The 18,453-nt window shown below is 40.1% G+C and overlaps 1 protein-coding gene across 2 annotated transcripts in view; it reads left to right on the forward strand.

Annotated features, from left to right (window-relative positions):
• Positions 1-8,077: 8,077 nt before the first annotated feature.
• Positions 8,078-18,453, forward strand: part of Gopc (golgi associated PDZ and coiled-coil motif containing) — a 39,364-nt gene continuing 28,988 nt past the window's right edge. For both annotated transcript variants that reach the window (XM_060373501.1, XM_060373502.1), the window contains exon 1: positions 8,078-8,605. In XM_060373501.1, the coding sequence (XP_060229484.1) occupies positions 8,318-8,605 (288 nt within the window). In that variant the 5' untranslated portion in view covers positions 8,078-8,317. The remainder of the gene's footprint in view (positions 8,606-18,453) is intronic.

Here is an 18,453-nt window from a genome sequence, read left to right on the forward strand (position 1 = left end):
GGAGTCCTGCTACTATGTGTCTTCCTGATTTTTTTTTCTTATTTTCTTGTTTTATTTTATTTTATCAGAGACAAAGTGTGGTAAAAGGTTTCTTTTTCATCCATGTTTTACCTTTAAATACCTTGTTGCTTTTGTCTAATAATAATTATTTTTTAAGTTTTCAAAATTTCCCAATATCAAAGTGTATCACTGATTTTTAAAAAAATGGAAGAAAATTTTAAAAGGGCAGTTGAGATGGCTCTATAGGTAAAGGCACTTGCCTATAACCCTAATGATCTGAGTTCAATCCCTGATACCCATAGTTGAGAAGCAACTTTCAAAAGTTGTCCCCTGACCTCCCCATGCCTGCCTCTCCTCTGTCCCCTCTTTCCCCTCTCTCACACACACAAAAAATGTGATAAAAATTTTAAGAAAGATAGCAAGGAGGGGGACACATCAGCTTTATTCCTATCTCAAAGTTAAGCATTACTTTTCTAGCCCCTCTCTATGCTTAGGCTTTGAAAAGACAAGAGAAATGGTCACTAGACTTGTTATGTGTGTCTGTACATTGCTAAACAGATGACATACAATTACTTTCATGATTTTTAGTATCTAATCTGGAAGTTGAGAGCTCCTTTCATTATTTATTGTGCTAGGGAGAAACCATAGCCCTGGCATTGCAGAGTACCATAATTCCAACTCATGAGACTGAGGCAGGGGGATTGTGAGTTCTAGGCAAGTCTGTTCTATTTAGGAAGACCCTGTCCAAAAGAAGAAAGAAAGAAAGAAAGAAAGAAAGAAAGAAAGAAAGAAAGAAAGAAAGAAAGAAAGAAAGAAAGAAAGAAAAGAATGAAAACCAGAAATAGCCACAGAAATGCCCCACTGTTCGGCTTCTTTCTACTGACATCTGGAGCTTCCACTTGCTGACCAAGGGCTAGCCACATATGGTTCAGGTTTCTAGTCCCTGAACTTGAGTCTCTTAAGATGAAGGATAAGGCATATAGTTCCTCATATCAGAGAGTTCAGAACACTTCTGATGTTTTTACCTGGTTTTCTGGAGGAAAGAAATGCCAATAGAGGAATACAATATATTGCTCAAGCACAGAAATGCAATAATCTCCCAACAGCTCTATTCCATATGCATCCCAGAATCTGGATTTAATCTTTCAGCACAGAAAAGAACAGTTTCAAGGAATTGTCTTTGCATTTGAACTGGGCTTGGATTAGATTTTTAGTTCAGCTTCTCCAAACTCAGTTTCTTCCTGACTTCTCTTATTACTGTTTCTCTCCACTGAAAGGTTTTTCGCGTTGTTTTTCAGAAACTGTTTATTTTACTATCCACTTTCTTTCCATTTTGCGTATTTGCAGAAGACCTCGCAAACAATCTGTAGTTGTGCCAACTCATTCAGTAGCCTGAGCAGTGAGAGTTACAGATCAGTCCCCAGTAGCTGCCTTGACACTCCCTCAGGTCTTCAGGGCGTAGACTCAGTTGTCACTTAGAAGCTTAGACCAGTCTGCCACCTCAGGCAGAGCCCGACTGAATTCAGAAGCTGACACAGACCCTACACTCTGACCTTTCTCCTTGGTCACGGCCTTCTCAGCAGACCCTTTGTCTTCTTTCTTATCTCTTTGTTCAGGCATGACCTCTCACGTATGCTTACCGGAGATGGTGCTGCGCATGCACAGAACTTCCCAAGCCATCATCCATGGCACCAAAGCTGCTGGGGGAACATGGCTGCATGAAATGGCCATGTTCCCTTTGCGGAGGAGAATATATGTACAAAAGATGCCTCTGTGAGTGGTTGCCAGTCAGTCCCTGGGACCTGTAGCAGCTAGAAGACACACCTCCTGGAAAGTTGCTCGAATGAGGTCAGTGAAGGTCCTAAGAACGAAGCTACCAGCAATAGGAATGTCTCCAGTGGCATTCAATAAATCTTGCAGGCCAATGTTCCTAAAAGAGATGACCCTGACATAAGAGTTCTCATTGGCAACAATGGTTTGAGTTTCCAACAGCAGCTTCTCCCGGGTCTTATTCAGACTTCTGATGTTGACAGCATTACTTCTCCTTTAGTAGAGGCGACTATTCTGTGTGGAAATCAAGGAAGGTGCCACCTAAGTGGGTTCCTGCTGCAAGGAGTTCCTCTCCTTTTATTTGCAGGATTTCAAGAGCTCCAGGCACGGTTTGAAAGTTTTCCTTAAGTTATGACCAGAATCAAGAACAATAGCGTATGGACCCTTCCTGAAACACAGCCTGCAAAGTGAAACATTTCTGATTGTCATGAAACTGCCAGGGAAGGGACAGTGCCACTGGCCTCTAGTGGGAAACAGGCAGAGATACTCCTGCTAAACACCCTACAGGGACAGGGTGTCACCCATAGGAAGGAATTTTTTTACAGTCCAAAATGCCAGTAGTGCAATTGTTTAAAAGAAGAAAAACTGCAGGAAAAGCGAATGGATATTGACCTTTCCTGATTTATCACAATCAAGGATCAAACATAATTGGCCCATACTCTGAAATTACATATTGGGAGCCATTACCACAAAAGGCATCATGGAGAACTCTGCAGAAGTCGCTTTTAAATGAGTGCTCCTGTTGTGTTAAAGGGGGGAGTTAAATCCTGTTATTCGGATGAATTTTAATTACTGTCACCGGATGTCCGCATCAGAAGAAAACTTAGAGATAATATTCTTAATAGTCTCTTCTCTATTATCTACTGAAAACTGAAGTCCAGAAAAGAAACTGACTTACCTACATGGGACCTGATCTGGCACTAGGAGTATCAGCTCATGTTCTGACTACAAACTGACTGACTAAATGGTAAACAGAAAATTTTTCAAAAATAAAAACATGGATTTCTTAGATTAAAAAAAATACTTTAAGGGTTTTAAAAAAGTGTACACATTCTTTCAAAATTGTTTATTCTGGAGCATGTTGAACAAAGGTGTTAAAATAAAACAAAAACATACACACTTCATTTTTTGTTTTGCTTTCTCTTATAAAATGAAGATAGCTGGGCACAGCAGTACACACTTCATTCAAGAGGCTCAGGCAGAAAAACAGTGAGTTCAAGACCATCGACTACAAAAGAAGTCTCAAAAATAGTTCTGTCAAGCATTCTTGTAAGCCCAGCATGGTGGCCATGCCTTCAATCCCACACAGTGAGGCAGAGGAAGGAGGATTGCTGTGAGTTCAAGGCCAGCCTGCTCTACAAAGTGAGTCCAGGACAGTCAAGGATACACAGAGACATCCTGTCTCAAAACAAACAAAAAAGCATTCTTGCATTCTAAATTTGAAGTACAAAGGAAAGAATATGTTAAAGGGTATTTAGAATGCACCTCTTGGGGGAGGCTGCTTATAGAAGTAATCCATTAGAAACGTAAATGAAGAAGGTAAATGAGGGGGAGTTTGTGTTTGATCTGTGAAAATTGACAATCTGAGAAGCAAACAATGACTTGACAGTGAATAAAGAGAAGAATCAATGACCGGTAAATGCTGATAGCCACTGATAGAGAGTGGTTTTAGATAATGACCCATGGGAGAGAGTAAATGAAGAGTATGGAGCAGGTCACAGTGGAAAAGAACTTAAAAGTTAGGCTTAACAGTGTAAAGGAATACAGATATAGTAATGGGAACTGAAACCTTTTTGTCATGTTTTAAGTCTGGGTACACCATACAAAATATAGCACCTGAGAGAGACCCTTTAATTGTGGAACAGAAAAAAAAATCATTTTTAAAGCCTAAATTATGTTGGACTTAAAAAATAAGATAAAATATTGCTAAATATTTGGAAATATGCTAAATATTGCTAAATATGTTGGAAAATTACTTGAAATTTAAAGACTAATGTTTTTTAAACAATATGTCTAACCCATTAGACAATATAAAATCTATTTAGCTATGCCCTGCTGCATTTATCAAAGGTATGTTTGAAAAGCAACTGCTTTTAGAATTTCCTAGGTAAATAGTGGACTGTCTTAACTACCAACATTATCCAGTTCCAGCATTCCTCCCCTAGCAGAAATAGTTTTGTTTTTTGCTTATTTGTTTGTTTAATTTGTATGTGTGTGCGCACACATACAAGTACATATGCCCAGCCATGTTTATAGAGAGGCTAGAAGGTGATCTTAAGTCTCGTCTTTTGTCTTTCTCCAACTTAGTTTTTGAAGAAAGTTCTCTCATTGAAACTGGACTTCATTGGTTCAGTTAGATGGGCTGACCAGCAAGGCCCCAGGAACCCTCCTGGCTCTGCTTCTAAGTACTGAGGAACAGATGCACACCACCACATCTGGCTTTTTTAATGAAGGTACTAAGGGTCCCAACTCAGGCCTTCATTGTTGAACAGCAAACACTTTATTTGCTGAGCCATGTCCCAGGCCAGAATGTCACACATTAGGGCTTACATTCTAAGGTGTTTCATATGACTACTGCAAAGAGCCTTGGTAGATATTTGTAGAAACCTAAATGGGAATGAAGTCCATAGCTTCATGTGAGAAATGAAGAAGAAGGAGGAGGAGGAGAAGGAGGAGGAGGAAGAGGAGGAGGAGGAGGAAAGCAGGGTGGCTGAGCTAATCCTAAATCACTCTATTATAATTCTTGTATTTTTAGAAGAAGACAAGTTTCCCCATTTCTATTAAAAGAGACAAACAGAGGAAGGACGAGGCTAAATAAATCACTCAGAAATACTCAAATTTGCTTCTTTTGCATGACTTTCTCAAAATTATAAATCGTAGCAATTTTATGTTACAAATGCAGTGATTGTAAAATAAGTACAATATTCCAAGGCTTCCCCACATTGCTAAAATAAACAGCAATAGACTTTCCTTGCATTTCTTTATTCATCATACAGCTGTTTATAACTATCAAGAGTGCTTAATCTCTTTTCCTATTCCTGCCAGGGTTATAGAAAATTAACGGAAACAAGTATGAAGTATTAAGCCTGGAACAGAGTGGAGCTTAAAACTCATAATCGCACAATCCTGTTCAAGGCCGGTTTCCTATTGACCTTCCAGTGCCATGACCGCTGGTGGTGCTCTAGAAGAATCTACATCATTAACTAACTGCACATCTACCAACTAGGTACGAAAGGACACACCAGCATCTTCCCTCTTTTTTCTAGTCTCCTCAGTCTTGACCCTGTCTTGGTGAGACTCAGTAAGAACAAAATAAGATTGACCACATGTGTGTGGTGACCCATGTCTGAATTCCGCAGTCATGAGGCAGAGGCGAGACAACTGCTAGAAGTTTTAGGCCACCCTGGTGTATCCACACCAGTCAGAGAGACATAGCAAGATCCTGTCTCCAAACAACAATGACAAAAGAAAACCAGACTGCTTTTGTCATATCATGATGTTTTAAATCACACAAGCATGATTTATGAGTTATTGGAAGTATCTTCCAATCCAACTGAAAATAGAAATATCACAATCTTTTTTAAAGCTGTGTGAAAACAAACTTTACAAGTACTGGAAAGACAAAACACACAAGTCCAAATCCCAGGAAAGACAAAGCAACAAATGCATATAGAGCACACTGACAACAGATGGCAGTATTTGACCATTGAGCCTCTTTTTCCACCTTTGTGTTCTATTGTGACTTCCAGAACTGCAAAATCCTAAATCTAAAATGGGCAAAACATTCTATTAGGAAACCTCATGAGCATTTAAAGTAATCACTGAATACCAAGATGGTGAGCACATAGGATATGGCAGCTACCACACAGGATAACAATGAGAGGGGACAATGTGACAAGAAACTAGCCTGAGACATCCATGATACGACTTGGTGTGGCTTGTTGGAGTTGTACAATGCTGAAAATTAAGATGTTCACCAGCCATAAGAACAATGGCCACATAAACACGAAATGCAGTTTGGATTCTTTCACATAGTACGTAGTAAATTTAATATTTTTAAAGAAATGCAATTTGTATTTGTGTGGTTTATTTAAAAAGCTACAAAAGAAAATGACTTTTATGTTGTTATAGTTGTATATGCACATGCCTTGGAAATACTGTCTAAGAAAGCTCTTAGGACAGATCTGACAATTTTTCATACTAGCAACATGAAATGGATTCTTTATTCTTCTGCATCATATAGCTAATGCCAAAGACTAGTAAGAAAGGCACCTACATTGAGATGCCTTCTGTGTGGCATCACTAAAATGCTTAATCTGTTTACCATCACTTATAACAGAGTAATTATACTTACTGCAGGACGTTTTGAGAATAAAAGAAATAACTCTGATATGTAACACTTTTTTTTTTTATTTCAAGATAGGGTTTCTCTGTGCAGCCTTGGCTGTACTGGACTCACATTGTAGAGCAGGCTGGCCTCAAACTCACGTGAGCCACAACACAGCATGTTTTTAATAATTTGAAAGCTATTGTTTTTGTAGTTTTAAGTATTTTCCCATTCTCACACAGTATTTTTTTTATTTCAAATTCCTGAAAAAAAAAGTATCACTAGAGAAAATGTTCTTACAAATACTGTACACAAAAATACAACAGACCAGCACGGGGTACGGTAGACAAGGAGGCTGGAGAGAGAGCTCAGCAGATGAGAGCATTGGCTGAAGAGGGATTTGGTTCCCAGCACTCACATGGTGGCTAACAGCATCTGTAACTCCAGTTCCAGAGGATCTGGAATTCTGTTCTGGCCTTCTTGAGTGCCATGTGTGCATGTGGTGCACAGAAATACACATACATGTAGGCCAAACACACACCCACTAAAATACACCTAACACTGAAAGAGGATGGGCAGTTTTATATTGTTGTGTACTAAGCCTAAGCGATGGTCTCTGCTTACTCTCAAGGAAAGGGTTGCATGGTTAGTTTTACTTAACTATGTTTGCTAAAGCCATAATACTTCTTGCTTGATGGTAACCAGTCTTGCATTGGAGTGCAAGACAAAATCTGTAGTTTCTTCATTCTTATTGGCACTGCTTTAATGAGAGGCACAAAGTGCCGTGCAGGTTTTGATTAACGGTAGAATAGAAGGGTCTGCCCCAAGAAGAGCTTACAAAGAATTCTGGACTCATTTTCCAAATACTCTCACAGGCGAGGCAGGAGAAGCAGGAGAAGCAGGAGACAGAACTCATACCGCCTACTCTAATTAGTCTGGTTTCTCCTTTCCCTTCCGGACTCCTGTATTAGACAGTGGAGGAGCTAGAGAAATGGAAGAGATGGGAGGCAGGATGTAAACAAAGCTGTTGCTAAATGCTCCCAAATGCACAGAACATTGGAATTAAAAGTTTTGACAGCCTTACTAGATTACTAGCTCAACGTGAGTGAGGGTCGTTTCATTAGATTTTATTTCCTCGGTGCCTCACCCGGACATGTATTCAATGTTTATGAACATACGAAAATGACAGGGCTAGGGATACTAGTTTATAAAATAATCACAGCATTCCAAGTGGTTGCCTTAGAAATATGTGTGATTTAGTAAGATGAGTGCCCTGTGCCAAGTATATACACTTTCATTTTACCTTGATGCTAAGTGAAGTAAATTTTGGAAACTAGGTTCCCAAGTTAAGTAACAGCGAGGTGGGGCAGCTAGTATGTGATAACGTGGAGGGCCTGAACCCAGGCTTGTCAATCGCATAAGGAGGGACCATTGATTCGGCAAAACTTGGTCAGCAGCTTCTACGGGCAACTTCAGGTAGTTTCTAACTGGAATGCACCGTCTGGTCCACCAAGAACAGCCTGTGTACACACCCATCCAGAGCTAAACTGCAGTCTTCAAAGCTGAAGAGAAAAACGTGGCTACCGCGCATGCTCACACGGCCCTCCGCGCGCCCACCTAAGCTCCTGGACGCCACACCAGCAACTTTCCCAGGCAGCTGTGGACCGGCTCCCGCCCACTGTGAAGCCAAACTGAGGGAAGCCAGTCCAGTCAGCGACGTGGAACCCTTCCCTTCTTCCGGCCTTTCCCACTTGAAAGGAGACACCGTACCCGTGTCTCGGGCCTGTGCCAGTTGTCAATATGGCCGCAGGCAGGCTTGTGGGCGGGGTGGGGCGGGAGGAAGCTTTTCATTGGCCAAGGCCTCGCCCCGCCCCGCCTACTTCCTCCCTGTGGGCTGCGCTGGCTCTGGGCTCCGCTACGCATGCGCGGCGTGGGCGAGCCGGGATGCGGGCGGGTCTTCCGTGTGTCGCGGTAGCTGCTACAGCCCCGCTGTGTCTGCGCCTCTGGGGCTGCGCTGCCGGCGTTGGCGGCGCGAGGGAGGGGAGGGGACCGGCGGGGCGTGAGTGCGAGCACGCGAGGGGCGCCGCGGTGCCAGCAGTTCCCCTCGCGCTGGGCGGGCGGCCAGCGTGAGCAGCAGTCGGCGAGGCCCTGGACGGCGCCATGTCGGCGGGCGGCCCATGCCCGGCGGGAGCCGGCGGCGGCCCAGGGAGCGCCTCCTGCCCTGTAGGGGTCTCCCCTGGCGGGGTGTCCATGTTCCGGTGGCTGGAGGTGCTGGAGAAGGAGTTCGATAAGGCCTTCGTAGATGTGGATCTGCTTCTGGGCGAGATCGATCCGGACCAGGCGGACATCACTTATGAGGGGCGTCAGAAGATGACCAGCCTTAGCTCCTGCTTTGCGCAGCTTTGCCACAAAGCCCAGACTGTGTCCCAGATCAACCACAAGCTAGAGGTGAGCCCCCGGGGCTGGCAGCAATGGCATTCAACCCCAGACTGTCCGAGGACGTTAGGTCCCATTTAACGCACCAGGAAAACGAGCCTGAAAAACTACCCACTAGGCACCTCAGCTTTGAATGTGATGGAGAATGCGTTTATAGCGTGTGAAGCAAAGGAGTGAGGGGCAGGTGGGGGAGGAAAAGGATGGAGACCGACCTGTGGGTCTTGTCATCCGCCTCCCAGCATCTCTCTGAGGTGGGGACGGGAGTTAATCACGCTGCCTGCCTTGTAGGTGTTACATTAACAAGCATCACCAAGATCCTCTGTCAGGAAATACCTCAGCTTTCTTTCGACCTGTGAGCTCTTTGATAATGATAAACTAGACTGAAAAATTCTCAGACAGATGCAGCCCTGGTTATTTTCATCAGCTAGCCCAGTTCTATATGTCCGTGTGTGTGTGTACACAGAGACATGAACTTACGGGAAGCACATCATAGCTCTTCGGGAAATGTAATGGAATTTTTATGTTACTCTCGTCCTTCTCGGTTTACATTCACACTTGGGTCCTTAAAATACAGGCAGATATGTCCTTAGAGCTCCCTGTCAGTATTCTAGTAACTTCTAACATTGAGATGCATGTGTTTGTACTTTCCTGTGTTTCCCTAATTTCAGACAGTTCGAGAGTATGTAAAGACAATCCTTGGCTTTGGTCTCTCATCACGGGGGAAGGGGGTGTGGTTGCAAAACCAAAAATTCCAAACCTCCCATTTTGTATGGAAAATTAAATTAGGGCAGTATTACAAGATTTAGAAATCATGGTGTATTAATGCTATATAGAAAGCATTTTAGAAATAGGCAGTTTAAGTAGAGAATAGGTCTTTCATTTTAGAGAGGATAAGAAAATGAGATAATCTGTGATGGGTGAAGTTCTTTGTGTCTTAGACTGTAATGATAGGGCCCAGATTAGTGTGTATGTTAGTGTGCATTGGTGGCTTTTAAAAATAGTATTTTAGCTCCAAAGAGCAAAGATTAAGAGTAGCTTCTACCAAATGAGAACTTACAGGCTATCTATGTATATCTATACATAGTATACGGACATATACCTAGTATACTATGTATACTACATTTAACCATGTTCTAAAGATAATTGGCTTTTAAAGGGTAAAACAATTTTAACTGCCTTTTTAAATGACCCAAGGAAGCTAAACAATAGTACTTTCTGATGTTAGCTATAAAATCTGATTTTGAAAAAAAAAAAGGAGTTTTTTTATGAATAGGTAGGTGGTACTCAGTTTTTAAAAAATCTTTACATATTTTAAAAGAGTAGTTCTCTAACTAATAGATTGTGCATGTAATAACTTACATGTGTTCCTTTTTTTCAGAAATTATACTTACATATTCTAAGTCCATGTCATATCTTAGGAATTAGTATTATTTCTTAAAATAAGAAATGCTAGTATATCACACTGAAAAAAAAATGGCTCCCTTTTAAATTAAATATAAATGCCATCCATGTAGCAGCTTTTTGCCATAAATTTGCCTTAGGCAAGAGACAGGTATATAAAAAAGGCTGGCGATTGAAGAAAAAAAATCAGGATATTTTTAGGTGGCACCATTTCAAATTAAATCTCTCAAACTTTCTCCCTGACTGAGATTTCCTGGTCAGACACTTGGTTGAGGCCCAGCTAAAGTCACCAATATAATATCAGTAGCAATGGCAGTAATAGCTGTAGAGGAGCAAAGGCTATGACCCTTAAAATAATTTACCTCTGTCTGTTTTGGAATGTATACTGTGCTTGATTATTCCTGTTAGGAATAATATAATACTAACAAACAATACACCTCAGTAGGGTATGGTGGTCCTTGACTATAACCCCAGCACTACAAAGCAGGGAAGTGGATTGAAGGCACCCTCAGTTACACATTGAATTCCGGAGCCATCTTGAGCTACTTGACCCCCTATTTCCAAAACCAGAAGACATTCTATTTCATGTCTTTCTTTCATAATAGCTGAACTAGTTAGTGTCTCTTTAAAGTGACTTATTGTTCGAATCATTAGGGGAGAGCTGTTAAGCCTTTGTCAGAAGTTGTGTTGATATTAAATTGATGATGTGCTTGTCTTTGTGCAGCTTTAAGTTTATACTGTTTTATTTGTTTGTGGTTTGTGGTGTGTGTCTGTGTGTGTGTGTGTAGGACTGAGCTCAATATCAGGTATCTTCCTCATGTTTTAAGACAAAGTCTCTCAGTGAACTTGGAGCTTGCCAGTTTAGGTGAACCCGGCTGGCCCAGCAAACCTCTGGAATACCCTGTCTTTATTTCCCATTCCTGGGTTTACTGGCACCCAGCCATGGCTGGCTTTTTACTTGGGTGCTGGGATCTGAACTCCAGTCCACATACTTGCATACCAAGCATTTTATCAACTGAACCAGCTCTACTATTTTTATTTCTAAAAAAGGATCTCTTGTCATTGCTGCCTCAATCTCATAATTAAGTTCAAGGATGACCTTGAATCTCTGATCCTCCTATCTCCATCTTCCTGAAGAAATAAATACTGTTAACTTAAGATGTAATGGATTAATAGAAATTAATAGAATTAATAGAAATTAATAGAAATATTGTTCTGTTTTATAAAGTAGAGGAACTAGGAAGTGGAAATTGTGGTAGTGGGTGAGAGATCATGGTACATTAGAAAATCTGGGAAAGAGTTGAAGGCACACTAGAAGCAAGATGCCAGATGAGATTGTCTTGGTAGGTAGGAAACAAAACTCGCATTATTTCATAGGCTGTGCCGTAGACTTGGGCTTTATCATACAGGAGCAAGCATTTTTTTCAAGTTATCCACGTAACATTATGATAGCATAAAATAAGGTGATGTAGGTAGAGGGAAGTATTCAGAACAAGAGAAACTTGAAAGATAAAATTCAACAAAATCCAGAGTGAGGGAAGGATGAGGGGATTCAGGATGACTATACAGTGCATCACTCTTGTCTAGCTCCTGGAACAGATGGATATGTGATATTATTACAAATAATGATATATTGCTAACCTTATTGATCAGTTGCTATGGATTAGGCCCTGTCCTAAGAGTGTTTGGTTTTTACCTATTCCTCTAATCTTCACAGCAGCTCCTCAAGATAAGTCTATAATTATGGTTTTTGTTATATTATAGAAGTGACATAAGAGGCCCACACCTGCAAAGCTAAAAGAGTCATTCTTATAAACAAACTTATGTTCAGAGGGGCATTGGGAAGAGAGAGAAATGTCCAGAAGAAGTGGGTATGGATAGATAGCTTAGAAAGGCAGAGGTAGGCTTCAGGGAAGTTATTACTTCATTATGTTTTGAAGTGAAAAAAATAAACTTGAACATGTTTATATTTAAGGGAAAAGCTAAATACTGTGGGAAATAGATGAGTAATATTAAGAGGCTGGGTGCAGATAAGATACAAAGAACTGCACAGCAAGTGGCTTTGCATTATTCATACAGCAAGAAGTGAAGGGCGATTTGAATAAATGGGGTGAGGAGGGTTACCAGAATTTTTGTGTTATTTTTCTTTACTATTTATTTATTTCTAAAAATAGGAGCTCAGGTCAGTTGCTGAAAGTAAGGGTAAGAACTTGAGAAGAGTGGTAGAGGTTGTTGTAGACAAAGATCAAGGGAAAGTTCCATTGCCCAGAGAGATGAACTGCCAGGCCATATTGAAGACTTAGTTGGCGTTGCTTATCATAAACATCATGACAGCCAGTGTGCCCTATAGTATGACTTTCTCCAGCAATATCCACCATGCAAGTATGGACACAGTAATGCAAGTAATACTTAGGTTCATCCAGTGTTGAAGCAAGGGAGTTTGCTAGATGGACAAGGAAGTTATTAAAGTGAAAGTAGTAATGATGAAGAAGTGGAGGACAATTTAAGGTGAACCCGGAGTTGATCATTATGCAGACACAGAGAAAGTAAGGATGGTATCTTATTTCTGGTAGGAAATGGATTTGTTGGTATTGTAGTCACCTAAGTGCCCCACCACCACCACCTAACTTATGGCCACCAAAGTGATGCTGAGAAGTTGACTAAATTCCCAATTTGACTAAAATTCAAGTTCCTTACTTAGGACTGCCAAGCTCTATAGGACTTTACCTCAGGATATCTTTTCAGTGATGTATATTGCCTTTCTTTATTCTTACTCTTAATGATCCAGACACAGACCTTTCAAAAGCACTGACAGTATGCTCAACTTTTTTTTATTCCAGTACCCCTTGGCACTTAAATTCTGGGGCCCCCAGAGAGCTTTATCTCTGTGGGTTACATATCCAGACATATACGGATATATATGTGTGTGTATCATTACTGTTTTAGAAGTTGGAACTAAGAAAGTTGTACATATTAATCATACATATTAATTTGGGTGAGGATGGGCAATACATATTTAGATTTCAATCTGTAGTTTATGCTGGCCCTTGGGATTCTCCTGCCTTGGCCTCCCAAGTATTGTAATGGCAGACATGCCACCACCATGCCGATAATAACATCATTTTAAATTTAAAATAGCTGTTCCAAAACCAAATAAACTGAATGAACAGAGTAACATTGTTTTCTTTCCTTTTTAAATCTTTTAACATTTTGCTTAAGGGGTAATAGTTGGATTCTTGTGTCTGTTTTTGTGCTCAGTTTTATTGTGGTAGGGTTTTGTGGGTAGGAAGAATATTTGACCAAGAAGAGAGCTATAGCTTGAAGGGGAGGAACCCCATCAGGTATTTGTTGATACTCTCTGGTGGTAAAAGTTGACAAGAGGCAGAGGCAGGCAGATCTCTGAGTTCCAGGCCATCCTCATCCTACATAGCAAGTTTGAGGCCAGCCAGAGCTATACAATGAGACTTTGTTGCAAAATATTTTTTAGAGAGGAGACAAGAGATAGGTTTTTTTTGAGATATGACAAGATAGGGAATGTTCAGGGTGTCTGGCTGTAGACATGACATAGTTTCTTAAAGGTTGGCTGTAATGTAGAATCTAAAGCAATAAAATGAACTATTTATACAATGGGTTTGTTTTTATTTTTTATTTTTAGTGTACAAAACAATGAGTTTCATTATGACATTTCATACGTATTTATCTTTGTACTGTTTTTCCTCTGCTGCCTATATCTCTGTATTTATATCTGTCACCTGTCTACCTTCCTGCACCTTCCCCACTGCTTCATTGATAAATACTGGTCTTGTCTAGCAGGTTGAGTGGCTCTTTCAAGAATGGGTTTTGTAGTGTTATGCATGGATCATTTTTTAAATGGTTTGCTGATTTTTTTTTTTTCATTTTAGGTCCTGCAGAATTTTTAAGTATTACATTTGTTAATATTTTCCATGTCATCAAGAAAACCTTAGGTTTTGGGAACCTGTCAAGCTCATGGTGATGGAATTCAAGTTTTCCGGGATTCTAATTTTCACTTTAAAACTCCAGTTTTGTCTTTAGAACACATACTGTCATGTTCTCGGGAATGTATCTGCCACATTTTAATATAAATAATTGTTTTGTCCCCTTTTTATATTTGTTTTGAGACAGGGTCTCACTCTACAGTCCCGGCTAGGCCATCCTTTAATTCCTGACCTTCCTGTCTTGCACCTGGGTGCTGGCGTTACTAGTTGTGCATCACCAACCTCAGCTATTTGGTCCTCCCCCAATGTAAAGATGTTCTTTAAAGGAAAAAAGTCCAGTTTTTAGTCAAGCAGTTGCCCAGGTGCTTTTTCCTTGAGATAGCATATGTTGATTTATAGTAGACATGCTTGGCTTCTATCTTATTACAGAGATGTGCTCAAAGATTGAAACTTATAAAAAATACTCAAAGATTGAAATTTATAAAAAGAGCAGTAATTATTTTTTTTTTTTACTCATAAAGAGGAATATGATAAAACTGAATACCTGCAGTGGAGTTTGTGTTGCAGTTTGTCCCTTTTGTGGCCTTGTGTTGCTCATAAGCCAATACTTGGCTTACTTGAGCTTTTGCATTGTTAATGCAAACATCAGCCTAGTGAAAAAGCAAGTAACATTTTATTATAATGAAAGCAGCTTGCACCTGTGAAAGAGTCCCATGAGACTTGGGTGGGAACTTGTGCTCCAGTGATGACGGAAACTCTTTGCAGAAAAAACAGTTATGCATATCTACCCATTGAGTGTTTTAATTTCTTTTACATAGTTTTTAATTACATATAATGCATATGTAATGCATATAAATAATATGTTAAATTGACTTTATAGGAACCTTGGACATCTTACCTTCCTTACCTCTTGTACTTTTTTTTCAGACTTAATTAACTTTATTTTTGTTACATAAAATAATAACCCTTATGTGGTAGCCACAGCTGGAGCCTGGGTCCTCTCAACAGACACTCTGTTGTGGGTTTTTATAAGATGATCAGTGAATTCCTCATAAGGAGACTTGGTGAACAGTCTCTTTTCAGAGGTCAGGGGTCAGGTAGCTGTAGGTTTTGGAGATGGTATCAAAGGTGGCCTTGGCAAAGTTGCCCAGGGTGGCAGTGCAGCCCCTGATATGTAGCAGTCATGAATACTGGCCATCATCAGTAGCTTTGTGGGCACAGGAGCCGATGCCAGTGCCTCTGGGGGCAGGAATGAGACGCATCAAAACAGAGCACAGTGGCCTGTCACCTTATAGGAAACAGTGTAGGGCTTGCCAGTCTTGTTCTCCAAGTAGCCTCTCCACACAGGGACGATGGAAAGCTTGGCCGAGATGATGATCCCTTGGATGGCAATGGGTACCTCCTTGGAGCACCTAACACCAAGACCAGTGTGATCATTGTAGTCTCCAATAGCAACAAAAGCCTTGAACTTGGTCCACTGACCAGCTGTGCCTGCTTCTGCACTGGCATGATCTTTAGAACCTCATCCTGTAGGGGGGTACCCAGGAAAAAGTCAATAGTCTCGGGTTCCTTAATAGGCAGGGAGAACAGGTAGATCTCCTTTAAGGACTTCATGTCCTTAACCAGGCAGCCCAGGTGGGTGACAGATCCCATGAGCCCTCAACCTCGGCCCCTAAGACCGCTGCACCAGTGTCACCTGCCATTTGGTGTTTTCCAGAAGAAGAAGCCCTCTTAATACTTAAAAAAAAATAGTCAAAAATGCCTCTCAGAAGATTCTAAGATTTACATTTCTAAAATAATGCCTGGCACTAATTAACATATATCTCATTCTTTTAGGTCCACCCTGTGCACCAGGCCTGTAACCTTTGCTGGGGCAAGGTGCACCCTTTTTTTGTTTGTGTGTGTGTGTGTGTGTGTGTGTGTGTGTTTGTGTGTGTGTTTCAGATCCCAGCCCATTGTTAGGTATATCATTGGAACTCAGTGAATGTGTGATGATGTAAAAAGTTGAAATAAAGGGCTGGAGAGATGGCTCAGAGGTTAAGAGCACTGTCTGCTCTACTAGAGGTTCTGAGTTCAATTCCCAGCAACAACATGGTAGCTCACAACCATCTATACTGAGATCTGATGCCCTCTTCTGGCATGCAAGTGTACATGAAGAGGAGCACTCATACGTAAAACAAATAAAAAAAAAAGCTGAAATAAACATTTTTTTATGTCTAGACTGCAGAAATTAAGAATAGTGACTAATGAAACTAGTCATTATGATTACATAGAAAAAAAACTTGTACTGATTACATACTTTTTTTTTTTTTGCAAAACTTTCCTAACCTACATGAGCAAACTGTTTGTAGGCTGACTTGAAATAGGAAGGTATTATTTCCTGCTTTGAAAAATGACAGGTTTGACCTTTGAATGTATTTTCAGTGTATAGTATTAGCCTTGTGTTTTAGAATGGGATTCATTGGTTCTCTATAATTTTGAAGAGTAGGAAAAACACAACTTTGAACATAGGGAGAAAAAGAAACTAGAGGAATATCCTTTATATAAAGGGTGAGTTAAATGATAATTTGAATAAGAAGAAAGGGAATAGACTAAAATCCTCATGCTAGTTATGTTGTCCTTTGGCTCTTGCCACAAGTGAAAAGGCCTGTGGAGAATGATTCTGCTTCTGTCAGATAGATTACAATCTTTTATATAAGAATCGGTGTGATACATCCTTTTAAAAGTTTAGTTCTTGGGTAGGGAGACAGTGATGACAGATAAGATGGCTGTGCAGCTTTTAGTGGGAGAAGCAGATAATATATAAATTTTCTTATTGGTTTGGAGATGAGCATTAAATAAGAGTAAGTTGTAATAAGCTTGTGTGTGTGATATTTATTTGTGTGTGTGTGTGTGTACACATGTGTGCACACACATGTATGTGAGTATATGTGCATGTGTATTCAGGTGTTTATGAACATGGAGGCTAGAGATCAATGTTGGGTATCTTAGTTGCTCTCCGCTTTATTTTTTGAGCCAGGGTACTCACTGAACCTGGTGCTCACTGATTAAGCTAGGCTGGCTGGTCAGCTAGCAATCTCCAAGGATCCTGTTTCTGCTGTGCAGCACTGTAATTACAGACACATGTTACAAAGGGTGGGTTCAGTGGTTAAGAGTTATATTAGGGGGGAAAAAAAGAATTCTATCAGCAAGGAATTGTCTTTAAAAAGATTTTTAAATCTTTGGTTAATCAGTACCAAGTGGTCAGCCATGAAAAAAAATATATATATATATAGGTTTTATTTAGAAAAAGGTATGTATTTACATAGATACCTGCATATAACAACAGTTTATGAGAAAAGAAGCCATGAATTTGAAAGAGCAAGGAGCAATATATGAGAGGGTTTGGGTGGAGGAAAGCAAAGAGAGAATGCTGTAATTATATTATAATCTCCAAAATATAAGAGAAAAAGATTTTATTTTTCATGTATGACTGTTTTGCCTGTATGTATATCGGTGCACCATGTGTATGCCCCTGCCCACAGAGGCCAGGAAAGGCCATTCAGTCCCCTGGAACCAGAGTTAAAGACAGTTGTGTGCTGTCTTATGAATGCTGGGAACTCATTCCTCTGCTAGACTGGCCCATCTCTCTAGCCCCAGGAATTATCTGAATAGAATAGTTTAGAAGACTAAAATGGGTGTGATACAGTAATGACTCACTCAGTGCAGGCCGGTAGTAATCCTATAGTGCTCTGTAGGTAAAATGCCTCTCTGTATCTCCTTCCATTTCTGGAAGTGTGTCATTTTTACTTCGTGCAGTATATTTTAAATTTTTAATGTAATTTCTGATTGACATGTAATTGTACTTCTTTGTAAACATTATTTTTGATACATGTATTATTTTTTTATGGTAAGAACATTTAAAAACTGCTTTTCTAACACATTGTTAACCCTGGGTATCTAACTGGACAGTAGAACACCAGAATGTATCCTTCTTCTCTACTTATGATTTTGTATCTGTAATTAGACTTTTCCAATCCTCCCACTCCCTTCGAGTCTCCATGCCTCTTGAACCTCTGCTTCTATGAAAACAATTTTTTTAGGTGCCACCTATAGTTAAGATCATGTAATACTCAGCTTTTCTGTGCCTGACTTATTTCATTTAACATAATCTCTACTGTGTTGCTTCACATTGCATTCTTTTTATTTCTGAGTACTATCCTCTTGTGTCTCTATACACCATTGTATATGTGTATGTGTGTGAACCATAGATTCTTTGTTCTTTTATCCATTAATGAGTACCTAGGCTTATTGTTTATTTTAGCTATAATGAATAGTGCTATCGTAAACATGGGTTTCCATATATATCTTTGATGCACTGATTTCATTTTCATATATCTAAATTGTTAGATTGCTGGTAGTTGTATCTTTGCTGTTTTGGTTTCTTGTTTGCTTGAGGAAACGTTGTGCTGTCTTCTATGGTGGCTGTACTATTTGGGTTTTTTTTCCCCCCTCCATATTCTT

This window comes from Meriones unguiculatus, chromosome 20, assembly GCF_030254825.1.
Source record: "Meriones unguiculatus strain TT.TT164.6M chromosome 20, Bangor_MerUng_6.1, whole genome shotgun sequence".
Lineage (NCBI taxonomy): Eukaryota > Metazoa > Chordata > Mammalia > Rodentia > Muridae > Meriones > Meriones unguiculatus.